Here is an 11,864-nt window from a genome sequence, read left to right as displayed (position 1 = left end):
TACATTTAAAGTGAGATGGGTCAGAGTAAGACAAATAACAGCTTGCTGCTAGAAAGGAAAGGAAAGGAAGATGCTACAGGCATTCAGATAAAAAGGTCCAACTCCAAGCTGACCCAAGCAGACGGAAATCTTGATGTAACAACTAGATGACCTATTAGAGGGATCAGGGTCAGGGCACCATCCCAAATGCCTGAGGACAAAATAAGGCTAAGCAGAAGTTTTTGAGTGATGTCAGAGCCAGCAGGGACTCTTCAGATCACCTTACCTCTTTGCCTGATAAATGAGGAAACTGAGAGCCAGGGTAGGGAAAAGACTAGGTCACCCAAGGTCGGCAGCCTAGATGCCTAGATAATGGCTAAGCCAGGGCTGAAACCCAGATTTCTGGCTCTCAGGTCAATGAGTTTTCTATACCACCACCCACCCTCACAAGGCCCTGTCACAACAAAGCCATAAAATAGACAGATTTCATTCCCCTGATGCATGCAACAGAACCCACGCAATGCCGAAAATGATCCCAAAGGAAATTTCTTAGCTGGGAGTCCTACAGAGAACCAGAATGGGACTTGGAAAAGAACTAAATTCCTTCTTGGGTATTTCAGCCAATGGGAATGGAGCCCAGAAATCACTGATGTTTTCTGTTTAGGGAGATTTTTTTTAATAGCTATCTTTGAAGAATGAAGAGTGCTACCATGCTGATGGAAAAATGAAGTCATTGCTTTGAGAGATATATGTGGAAAAGAAAAGAAGTCATGCTACATATATTAAAATAAACCAGTTCTACCTCTTGGGCTGGGAAGTTAACCCTTTTTTTCCTAAATTATTTAGCAACATAACCAAAATCACCAAGAGGAAGAGCCCTTGAAGACTCAAAGGGGAGGCTGCCAATTGAAAAGGAAAGGAGAAGAAAGATAAGGATGACTGTTCAGTCTCATCAGAAAGAAGAGAATGAATATGGGCTTTGAATCTGGAATGTCATAGATAATGTATTATTTATTCCTTATAATAGACCTCCATGGCAAATCTATTATTCCCGTTTTGATGAGGAGGAAAACGGGGCTCAAGGAGCTTAACTAATTGGCCCAAGGCCATGTCAAGTACGAAGGTGAGAGTTGGACCATAAAGAAAGCTAAGCACTGAAGAATTGATACCTTCTAACTGTGGCCCTGAAGAAAACTCTTGAGTCCCTTGGACAACAAAGGGATCAAATCAGTAAATCTTAAAGGAAATCGACCCTGAATATTCATTGGAAAGACTGATGCTGAAGCTGAAGCTCCAATACTTTGGCCACCTGATGCAAAGAGCCGACTCACTGGAAAAGACCCTGATTCAGGAGGAGAAGGGGGCAACAGAAGATGAGATAGTTGGATGGCATCATCAACTCAATGACATGAGTTTGAGCAAACTCCAGGAGATAGTGAAGGACAGGGAAGCCTGGCGTGCTGCAGTCCGTGGTGTCAGACAAGACTTGGCAATTGAACAACAACAATACAGCTAGTAAGTAGCAGAACCAGGACTTAAGTGTTTCTTCCTCAGATTTCATGATCTTGCCTTACTCCACACTATAACTTTAGTGCTTTCTCTAGGCTTCAGTTTCTTCTCCATAAAATAAGGGCATTTAATCAAGATACCTCTAATGTGTCTTATAGCTCTGATGGCCTATGGACTTACTAATGTTAGAAGTTGTCCTTAGTCGGTGATCTTCTGGAGCCCCCTCAAGAGCCACAGGACTCTTGAGCCCCAAGAAGAGTGAGCTGATCCCCTGGCCTGCTTAGACCAGTATTAAATAATTGCAACAAAGTTTGACAAGCATCTGGCAAGGGTGCCAGAGCTTAAAAAATGGAGACTCTCAGAGCAAGATAAAGCCATGGTCACAGGTGGACAGGCAGGAGCAGGGAGGTTTGAGGGAGTGTCAAGTCCCCAGCAGGGAGGGGTAGTGAGTAGGGAAACTGTGCCCAAATCCTAAAGAATCCAAGGGAGGTCATCAGGGAAGATCTCAGGGCTTATAATCATAAGTCTGGGTGCAGAAGAAAACCTATTCCTCAGGTAGGTGGCATTACCCCAGGCAATTCAGGTGGGTCACCTGGGGGTCTGATTCTAATTCAGATGCTCAAGTGCCACCCAGAAAGTCTGATTCTATGGGTTTGAGGTAGTGGCTGAGCACTGACATTTCTCTAAAAGCTCTCCAGGATTTCTAAACTACAGCCAAGGTTGAGAACATTTGCCGTAAGCAGAGATCTCTGAAAGACAGAGCCCGTCCCTGAGTGGCCACTGCATCAGGCCTTGCCAGACAGAAGGTGCTCAGGTATGCTTCCTGGATAAAGGAAAGAATACAGTATACGTGAAGCAGAGGAAGTCACCAGCCAGTTATTAGAATCAGAGCAAGGCCAAGAATAAGACTGATCTTATGCTGAGTCCCCTGAATGACTGGCCAGGGCTGCATGCATCCCTCCTGACTATGTACATGATTGGCCCTGACCTGGAAGCTGGAGCCAGATCAAGTTTATGTGAGGACCCCAGAAAGGGGAGAGAGGGGATCAGGGTGTCCAACAGCCCGTTACAGATCAGGGACATTGGTGAATCTCAAGCACACATTAATGACTACGAAGCCTGATTGAAGAAATCTCATCTTTATTAAAGTACCCTGCCTATATATAAATGGCCCTCCTCCTTCCACCACTACAGATGGTGGTGACTTTCCCTTAGAAAGGGGAGTGGTGAGGGAAGAAGGAGTCAGTTATTAACAAAAGTGAGGTGAATGAGGACCATCAGAAATGAAGGTGGCATCCTGCTTCTTGCTTTCTGCCTCCTCCCATACCTTATTTTATACCCCTGCTGTCAGAAATCATCTTTCCTCCCTCTCCAAACCATATTGCATCCCATTTGAAAGCTATCAGGATACTTACACCTACCTATGCACTTCTCTATGGGCAAAACCCTTTGCATCTTTAATGCTCCCTCTCTTACTAATGAACCCCCAACCCTGTGGTTCTGGGTGCACTGCTGATCTTTGATGAGAGGAACCAAGCCTGGCCAGTATGGGAAAGTCTCTCAACAAACAGCCCAGGAAGCCAGGTCTCATTTCCTGTATTCTGACTATCAGAACTGCTGAGAATCAGTCAGAGTTGGTCCTTAAACTTTGAAGACTCTTCACTATAATGGAGAGACACTGATTTGTTTCCTAGGAATTTTGTGCTTTACTTCTAACACTCTACCTTCTAAACCTCTCCTAAATTCTCTGATGGCTCATATGCAGTGGGTGGGAAATCAAGCGCTATGGGGCTCTACCCCCAACCACCATGTCCTCCCTGAATGGAGGGAAGCTGGAAACTGGGAGTGTGACCCTGACGTACCCAGGAAAAAGGGGAAAGCCTAGTGCCCCCACCTCTCTCTCTCTTTGAGAGGAACCTCTGCTGTGTGTGTGGAGACAGAGCTCTGGAAGAGACTCATACATTAGGCCGAGGCTAATTTAAGGCCACAGCTCCCAATGTGGGTGACAATGAGGGGTAGGGGTAGGGTGAACCAGAAGGCAAAGGTGAGCTCATCACTGTGGAAAGGCCCTTTAAGATCACCTAGTCCAGTAACTTTCAAACTTTTTAAAATCAGTTGGACCTTTTTCCATCCAAAACTCTTAAATAAAACTCCATCTAAAATGGAGCTGCTCTGATTAAAGCCAGAGGAGGAGGTAGGAGTTGGGGATGGGAGGTAGGACCAGGGTGGGAAAGCCACTCCCTCAGTCTCCCTTCCAAATGCAAAAGTCCCTAAGGCACTATGCAGAGCACTGGGGCCCTGGGTCTCACTTCGAAGAGCCAATGATTTAACCCAAACCCTTAACTTTATAGATTTTAAAGCTGGGTGATTTGTGCAGGGTCCCTGTGGAGTGAGTGGTGGCACCAGCGCTAGAACTTAACCCCACTCCCAACCCAGGTCTCTCTTCACCCCCTCCCACCAGCTGGCTGGCCCCTCGGGCTTTGGGCCCCCAGCGTCTCCCTGGGCCCAACAAGGGAATCTTAGACGGAGCTGCGGAAGGAGAACTGCAGGTAGATGATCAGCAGGAGGACCGTGGCCCAAAACAAACACCAGGGGATGGAGAAGAAATTGCAGCCAGAACCCTCCTCGGCCGGTGGCTTGGTGGGGCTGGGCGCCCGAGAGAAGGTGTAGGTGGTCGCCTCCTCCTCCAGCAGCTTCTCGCTGGGCTTCCAGTGCACGATGCCCTCCTGGCAGGCCTCGCAGAACTCGCCGCGGTGCCGCCGGGTGTCTTGGCGGCTGGCCACGTGGATGCGGTACTGGCCGCCGTCCTCGCCGTAGCACTGCTCACGCAGGCTGGTGATGAGGTTGTCCACCAGGCTCTCGATGTTCTCCTCCAGCATGCTCGACTCGTCCAGCCGCGCCGTGCCACACTCGTAGCACAGCTGCTTGAAGACGCGCATGCGCACCGAGCCGGCCCGCTGGGCGCGGTCCAGGTACATGTGGAAGAGGATGACCACGTGGGGCGATGACCAGGTGTGCCAGCACCAGGAGCAGTGGAACCTGCGGGGACGAGGAGAGGCGAGAGGAGAGGACAGAGTGGAGACGGTGGAAACAGACTGCCCGAAGGAGGGATAGGGCAGCAGGCAGAGCCCGGAGGTGGAGGCGGTGTGTTTACGGCTCCCTGAGTTCATTAGCTCTCCCCAGGTGTGTGCTCTGCTAGGACCAGAGCCTGCGCCTCCGGATGCACTTGACATCCAGCAGTGCTCAGCCCTTCTCTGTGCCCTTGCAGAAGCCTCAGTGACCTCCCTCTCTATGCCCAAGGGCCTTGCCTCTGGGATATTGGCTCTGGGCACTTTTCCTCACATATAAAACGTGCACGTTGCACGAAAGAGTTCTTCCTGCTCAAATATCCTTTGAGTCTGATAGCAGGGATGGCCCACATCACCTAGAAAATGCAAAATCCATCCACACGCTCTTACCTGTCAACAATGACTGTGAACAGGCCAGATCCAAATCAGGAGCAAATGACACCATTATCGCCTCTTAGCCTCTGGGCCAGTGCCAAGATTACTGTGTCTGAAGTCCTGGATGTGGAGGCAATCTACACCCAGAGTGAGCTAACTGGAGCCAGCTGGGGCTCTCAGGCCATCAGCTGAGTCCGGAGGAGACACCTGCCCTTCCCACCCAGCCCCACAAGCCTTCCAGGCCCTTGAGCAGCTCCTGGGCCCTGTCAACAAGTGTCCGGTCCTTTTGCATCTGTCCTGTCAGCTGGGTAAGGGGTTCCACATTTTCATTTTTTATCTCTTTTCTTTGACTCACATCCTTTGGGGACTGTTTCCCCTCTCCAAAACCAAACTACAAAACTTGGAATGGAAAATGTCAGAACTAGCGGGACCTCAGTAGTCACCTAGTTAGCCCTTTGTTTTACTCTGAGGCCCAGAGAGTAAGAAAGCAGAACACACAATGAGTTAGAGGCAGAGCTGGTATCCAACATATAACAGATGCACAGTAGATGTTTCTTGAAATAAATTGAGTGACTTGAACCAGGGAAAGAAGGAAGGCCTTGCTTCTGACCTCCAGGCTGCACCACTCAGCATCCAAACCTTGTGTCCCAGAGGTAAGTCTTTACATAATCCACCCACGGACAAGAATGCTGTAAAGTCATCTCGGACATTATTGTAAGTACGAATCACCTAGGAACCTTGCTGAAATGCAGGTTCTGATTCAGTAGGTCTAGAATGGGACCCAATATTCTGCATCTTTAACAAGTTCCAGGTGATGCCGATACTACTGTTCCCTGAGGAACAAGGAGCTATTCTAACCCTTTCTTCCGCCAAGTGGGGAAAGAGGTCCAAGAAGGAAACTGGATTGTTCAAAGGCCATGAAGAGTAGAGTTAGTTTCCAACATACTTCATGTGTTCAGTATTTTATATTAAGTCAAGCTGAATTAAATAGACTGAAACTGAATTGTTCCAGGACCAGAAAACAGATCTCTTGACCCACAAGCCCCTCCCCCTTCTCTTGGCTTTCAACCTTTTTAAGAGGTTGAAAGTGAAAGTCACTCAGTCATGTCCTCCAACTCTTTGCGACCCCCTGGACTATATAGTCCATGGAATTCTCTAGGCCAGAATATTGGAGTGGGTAGTCTTTCCTTTTTCCAGGAGATCTTACCAACCCAGGGATCAAACCCAGGTCTCCTGCATTGCAGAGTCTTTACCAACTGAGCCACAAGGGAAGCCCAAGAATACTGGGGTGGGTAGCCTATCCCTTCTCCAGTGAATCTTCCCAACCCAGGAATCGAACCGGAGTCTCCTGCATTGCAGGTAGATTCTTTAAAACTGAGCTATCAAAGAGGTTATTAACATATAAAAATAGATAAAATATCAGCACTTAGAGCTATGACTCAGAGAGGGAAAGTTACCAGGTGCTGAGCGGAAGAACTGGGATCAAACTCACATGTCCCAACTCCCAGTTAGCTCCTCTTCCTCTGCCTCCCACTCTACAGTGGCCTCACAGCAAAGCTGACCCTTAGCACATGGGTTCTCCACTTTTCTGTCTCTTCTGGAAAGGCTACTCACCTGCCCGAAGCATGCAACTCCAGGTACTGCTTCCAGCCTGGAGCCAGCACGTTGTGCTTGAGGTTGGGATCGATGATGAGGTCCCAGCTGTCCGCTGGCTTTGCCTCCTCCATCTTCTCGTAGAAGATTTTCTTCCATTCACCTGTGGTCACACTTTTACACATGGTCTCGTCAGGGGCGAGGGAGGGCAAGCTCCACTTGAGTGAGAACACGGGGAGTGAGGGCAGGTGCAGGGCAGGGCAGCGCAGTCTCCACGGTCTAAAAATCCTCATCAGTAGGACCGGGAGGAAGCGGGACCCAGCTCCCTCCTTTGTCCGCAGTGGAACCTGTTTCCACGGCAACCAGGCAGGGAGCCAAGAGACAGAGGTTGGGAAGGAGGGAGTCTCTGAAGGGGTGTTTCAGGGCCCCAAACTGAGGCTGCGGAGGCAGAGTTTGTGAATCTAAGCGACCTTAGACAGTGTGGGGGGCCTGAAAGGAGCGTGAGCTTCAGACCATCTCACTCTGGCCTGCCAAGGACATGCAGAAGCAAGGACCTGGGAACTGGCTCAGCTTTACCTTGCTGCCCCTGGAGGTATCATCAGCATCTGGCTGCTGTGGTAACCACGATGCCTTTGGGAGCCAAAGAGAAATAAGGGATGGGAAGATGCAGACCTGTTAATAGATGCAGCAATAATAATAAACCCTCTCTCTGCACCCTCACCTGTCTTGCAACCAGCACTTTGCCATTTACAAAAACAATTGGAGGTCTCTTGACCCACAACTGTTATTGCCACTATATAGATCAGGAGACTGGGACTCACCTAGCATATAAATGGCAGAGCTCCTGGCCAAATCCAAGTTATTGAGCCTGTACCAGTCCATCAATTCGTTTGTCAAACATATCCACATGCCAGGCTCTGTGTATGCCACACAGTTCTAACTGGGTATGTCCTCAGTAACCAGAATGCAACAGGATCTGTGCTGTGACAGCCATGTAGAAGAGCAGCCACCTGTGCACAAAGGTGGGACCATTGCATCAGCCTGGCAGAAGCAGAAAAGATAATTTTCAACTTGATTATATAAGAGGAACATAATACCCATGGGGAAAATAACCTTTACTATTGGTGTCTCTTTGGCTAATCTTTAATACATTTTCCTTTATAAAAGTCATACAGGTTTTTTATAGAAAAATTGGAAAATATAGATCAAACAAGGCGAAGATAAGATTCTTCCTCATACCCATACTCAAGATAGTCACTGTTAATATTATGATATGCAAACCCTGCCTGTTATTTTTCTGTACATGTACATGTGTATATATATATGTGTGTGTGTGCATATGTATGCATGATACACACATACATCATTAATATTATTCCATCTTGGAGGCTGCCTATAAGCTGTTATATGGTTGAGCATAATTTATTTAGGAAACCCTCTATTTGGGGGCATTAATTTTTTCCCAACACTTCACAGTTACAGTCACTTCCTATTTGGATAAAGCTTATGCTGAAGCTCATGGGCCTGCATTTCAGGCACGAGAGATGATGCTTCCTGCAGCTGGAAAACACACTTGTGGCTCTACTCCCTGTAGAAGCTTGATGTGGCTAGAACATGAGCAGACTCTTTCAACAGTATAACTTGTAGACAGCCTACAGATTCTGAAGCTTAGGGATGAAAATGAAGGGCCTCAATCTCCTATCTGATACTCGAGCCTGTCTTCCAAGTGACTCTCCTGCCTTTGCATGAATGCTGGATGCTTTGGCATCCTTTATTTTAGCCTCAGTTTATTCAGATAGGCAGTGGGATAATAACAAAGCAGTGTCTCTGGTGATTAAAAGTGGGAGCTCTGAAATTACTTGCCTAGGTGGTTTTTTTCTTTCTTTTTTTTTTTTGGAATGCTCTTATATCCTCTTGGGTATCCTAATATATTTATATATATCATTTCAAAATGTGTGTTGATGTTTTATGTGAATACATTTTTAATTTGCATAGTAACAGCAATCACTATGTAGCACTTAAGTGAGGTATCAGGCATTTTCCTAAGTGCTGTATATGTATTAATTTATTTCATCTTAATAATAATCTCTATACAGAGGTAATATCAGCAGCTTCACCATTCCTGTGATGCCATAGTCATTTGCTGAGAGGCACCCAGGTTCAGTGGAGAGAACACTGAACTGGAAGTGGAGATATCAACATATATCCTCAGCCCTTTTACTGGCTGACTTTGTGACCACGGTCAAGTCACTTCTCTTAGCCTCAGTTTCTTCATCTGTTCAATGAAGAATTAGAGTAGAGGGCAAGGCTAAGGTCCCCTCCGACTGTAGCCACATATAAATTCAAGGAACTTTATACTTAGATACCTGAATCCTTGGAGGGCAAGAGGTAGGATGGAGGCCATTGGATGGAAGAAGGATGCTTCTCATGAGGCATTGCAGGCAGTGCCTGGGGCCAGGGTCTGTCTCTTTAGGGGCTGCTACATAGTTAAAGATCTCTGGGGAGGTGTCAATCTACTAGCTTTGTACAGGACATAATAAGAAGGACAGAAATTAAATCAGAGTCACTGAACATTCATGCTGGAAAGGATTTTTAGGCTCATTAAACTTTTATCTTTCAAGTCAGTATTCTTGCCTCTGAGTTAAGGCAGTTGATACCCAGAGAAGTACATAAACTGACTAGCCTCAGAGGCGTGATGGGAGCTGTCTTACATTGCAGCCACAGGCCAAGGAGAGAGTGGAAACTGAGGATATTTCCAGGAAGTATGTGAAGCTGAGAGAAGCTTCTGTGAACTCGTGAAACCAAAGTGTATTATCTGACACCAGGAACAAATTCTCTAGAAGTATTTTTGCAGTTGTTGCTACAATAAACATTATGATGAAAGACAAGAACAGAGAAGGTAAGAATCACCAGAGTTGTGTGTGTGTGTGTGTGTGTGTGTGTGTGTCCACATGTGTGTGTGTAACCAGCTGATGCAATTCCCGTTGGCACAAATTAAGTTTAATTTAGAACCTGAGCTTACTATCGCAGAGGTCTATGTAATACATCCTTCTGTATAGGAGAATATTTTCTCTAATATAATAATATTTCTATCAAGGCAGGTAACCCTATGGTATTGTAACTTGCTCTCTATCAAATGAACTCTGATGCCATGAAATCCACAATTTAGAGATTGCCAGTCTTTTAGCAATCAGGATTCTTGGACTCTAATCAATACAAATTGATAAGAGGCCAGAGGAAAAATTCAGGCAAGGCTTTGCTGGGACTCGTGCTGCAGCAGGAAGGGGTGGAAACAAGGATCAGGTTCTCTTGCTCATCCCTGAAGGGAGCAGCAAGCTAGTTGCTTATATGGGGTGAGGGTAGAGGTGGGTCCAGGGGTGGTGCCAGAGGGGTAGCTTAGGTGGTTTGACCCTTGTACTGAGGGCAAGGGGCACACAGTTCCTTGCTTTTGCTTTGGACCCGTCTGAAGTGGCAGTGGGCTTTTGGTCTTTTCATATCCTGGTGTTCATAATTTGCCATAATTGCACATCCCTGCAGTTGTTTTTAGCCCCTTATAGTGTCTTTTTTTTTTTTTTTTTTTTTTTGCTTGAGGGGATGTTTGTCCAGATGCAAGCAATGCAGCAAAGGGGCCCTTGTCCCAGCCTGTCTCAAATATAGATGTCTTTAAAGCCAATGGCCTCACCTTGACCAATTTCTTAAAGTTTGTGATCACAATTTAAATCCATTAAATGGTTTAAAGCTAAATCCCCAAGTAGAAAATAGAGTGTGGTGGGTGGGGGGAGAGAAAAAAGGAAGAAAGCTATGTCTCTAATTTGTTATTTGGCTCAATAAGAAATATTTCCTGAAGTTTATTATTCTATTATTGCTTATCAAAATGTTATAAAAATAAACATCCTCACTCTTAAAATAATACACTAATGCCAAGTGATTCTCAACCATGAACAATTCCATATCCCTAAAAGGCATATGGGAAGGACGGGGATATATTTGCTGGTTGGATCAATGACTAGACGTTTCTGTTGGCACACAGTGCCTGGAGACCAAGGATCTAAATATACCTGACAGTTCCACAACAAAGAATTGTCCTTCCTAAAATGACCTACCTTTCCTAAATCCAAATAGTAAGTCCCTCCATGAGCTGTTGATTTGCTGGTATAAAGAGCCTAGGTGGTAATGTCAACTTCCAACCTAATTAAACCATTTTTTTCTTCCTTGATGGAAACATTCCTCCCTTGGAAACCAAGATCTCTGAACCAGCAGAGTCCAAAGTTGTGGGGGATAGGAAGCAAAGAGTAAACCAAAAACAAACAAACAAAAAAACTCTAACTAACTAAAATCACTAACTAATAACTAACTAAAATCTCAAAAACCACAGAATGATCTCTGTTCATTTCCAAGGCAAACCATTCAATATCATGGTAATCCAAGTCTATGCCCTGACCAGTAATGCAGAAAAAGCTGAAGTTTAATGGTTTCATGAAGACCTACAAGACCTTCCAGAACTAACACCCAAAAAAGATGTCCTTTTCATTATAGGGGACTGGAATGCAAAAGTAGGAAGTCAAGAAACACCTGGAGTAACAGGTAAAGTTGGCCTTGGAGTACAGAATGAAATAGGGCAAAGGCTAATAGAGTTCTGCCAAGAGAACGTGCTGGTCATAGCAAACACCCTCTTCCAATAACACAAAAGAAGACTCTACACATGGACATCACCAGATAGCCAACACCGTAATCAGATAGATTATATTCTTTGCAGTCAAAGATGGAGAAGCTCTATATAGTCAGCAAAAACAAGACCAGGAGAAGACTGTGGCTCAGATCATGGACTCCTTCTTGCCAAATTCAGACTTAAATTGAAGAAAGTAGGGAAAACCACTAGACCCCTCAGGTATGACCTAAATCAAATCCCTTACAATCGTACAGTGGAAGTGAGAAATAGATTCAAGGGATTAGATCTAATAGACAGAGTGCCTGATGAACTATGGACGGAGGTTCATGACATTGTTCAGGAGCCAGGGATCAACACCATCCCCAAGAAAAACAAATGCAAAAAGCAAAATGGCTGTCTGAGGAGACCTTACAAATAAATAGCTGTGAAAAGAAGAGAAGTGAAAAGCAACAGAGAAAAGGAAATATATATTTGAATGCAGGGTTCCGAAAAATAACAAGGAGAGATAAGAAAGCCTTCTTCAATGATCAGTGCAAAGAAATAGAGGAAAACAATAGAATGGGAAAGACTAGAGATCTTTTCAAGAAAATTAGAGATACCAAGGGAACATTTCATGCAAAGATGGGCTCAATAAAGGACAGAAATGGTATGGACCTGACAGAAGCAGAAGA

At 45.6% G+C, this 11,864-nt stretch overlaps 1 protein-coding gene across 1 annotated transcript; it reads right to left on the bottom strand.

Moving 5' to 3' along the window:
- Positions 1-4,007: 4,007 nt before the first annotated feature.
- RTP1 (receptor transporter protein 1) lies at positions 4,008-6,989 on the bottom strand. The gene is made up of 2 exons (XM_061167906.1): positions 6,546-6,989; positions 4,008-4,527 (listed from the first exon to the last, which is right to left on the bottom strand). The coding sequence occupies exons 1-2, from the start codon at positions 6,815-6,817 to the stop codon at positions 4,008-4,010; spliced, it is 792 nt and encodes a 263-aa protein (XP_061023889.1). The 5' UTR covers positions 6,818-6,989.
- Positions 6,990-11,864: the final 4,875 nt, after the last annotated feature.

Source organism: Dama dama, chromosome 19 (genome assembly GCF_033118175.1).
Source record: "Dama dama isolate Ldn47 chromosome 19, ASM3311817v1, whole genome shotgun sequence".
Lineage (NCBI taxonomy): Eukaryota > Metazoa > Chordata > Mammalia > Artiodactyla > Cervidae > Dama > Dama dama.
This window is presented reverse-complemented; position numbering and strand designations above follow the sequence as displayed.

Coding starts and splice junctions, on each gene's coding strand:
- RTP1 (XM_061167906.1), bottom strand. CDS start 6,817: ATGAGGATTTTTAGACCGTGGAGACTGCGCTGCCCTGCCCTGCACCTG. Junction 4,528..6,545: donor GAGTTGCATGCTTCGGGCAG/GTGAGTAGCCTT, acceptor TCGTCCCCGCAG/GTTCCACTGCTCCTGGTGCT.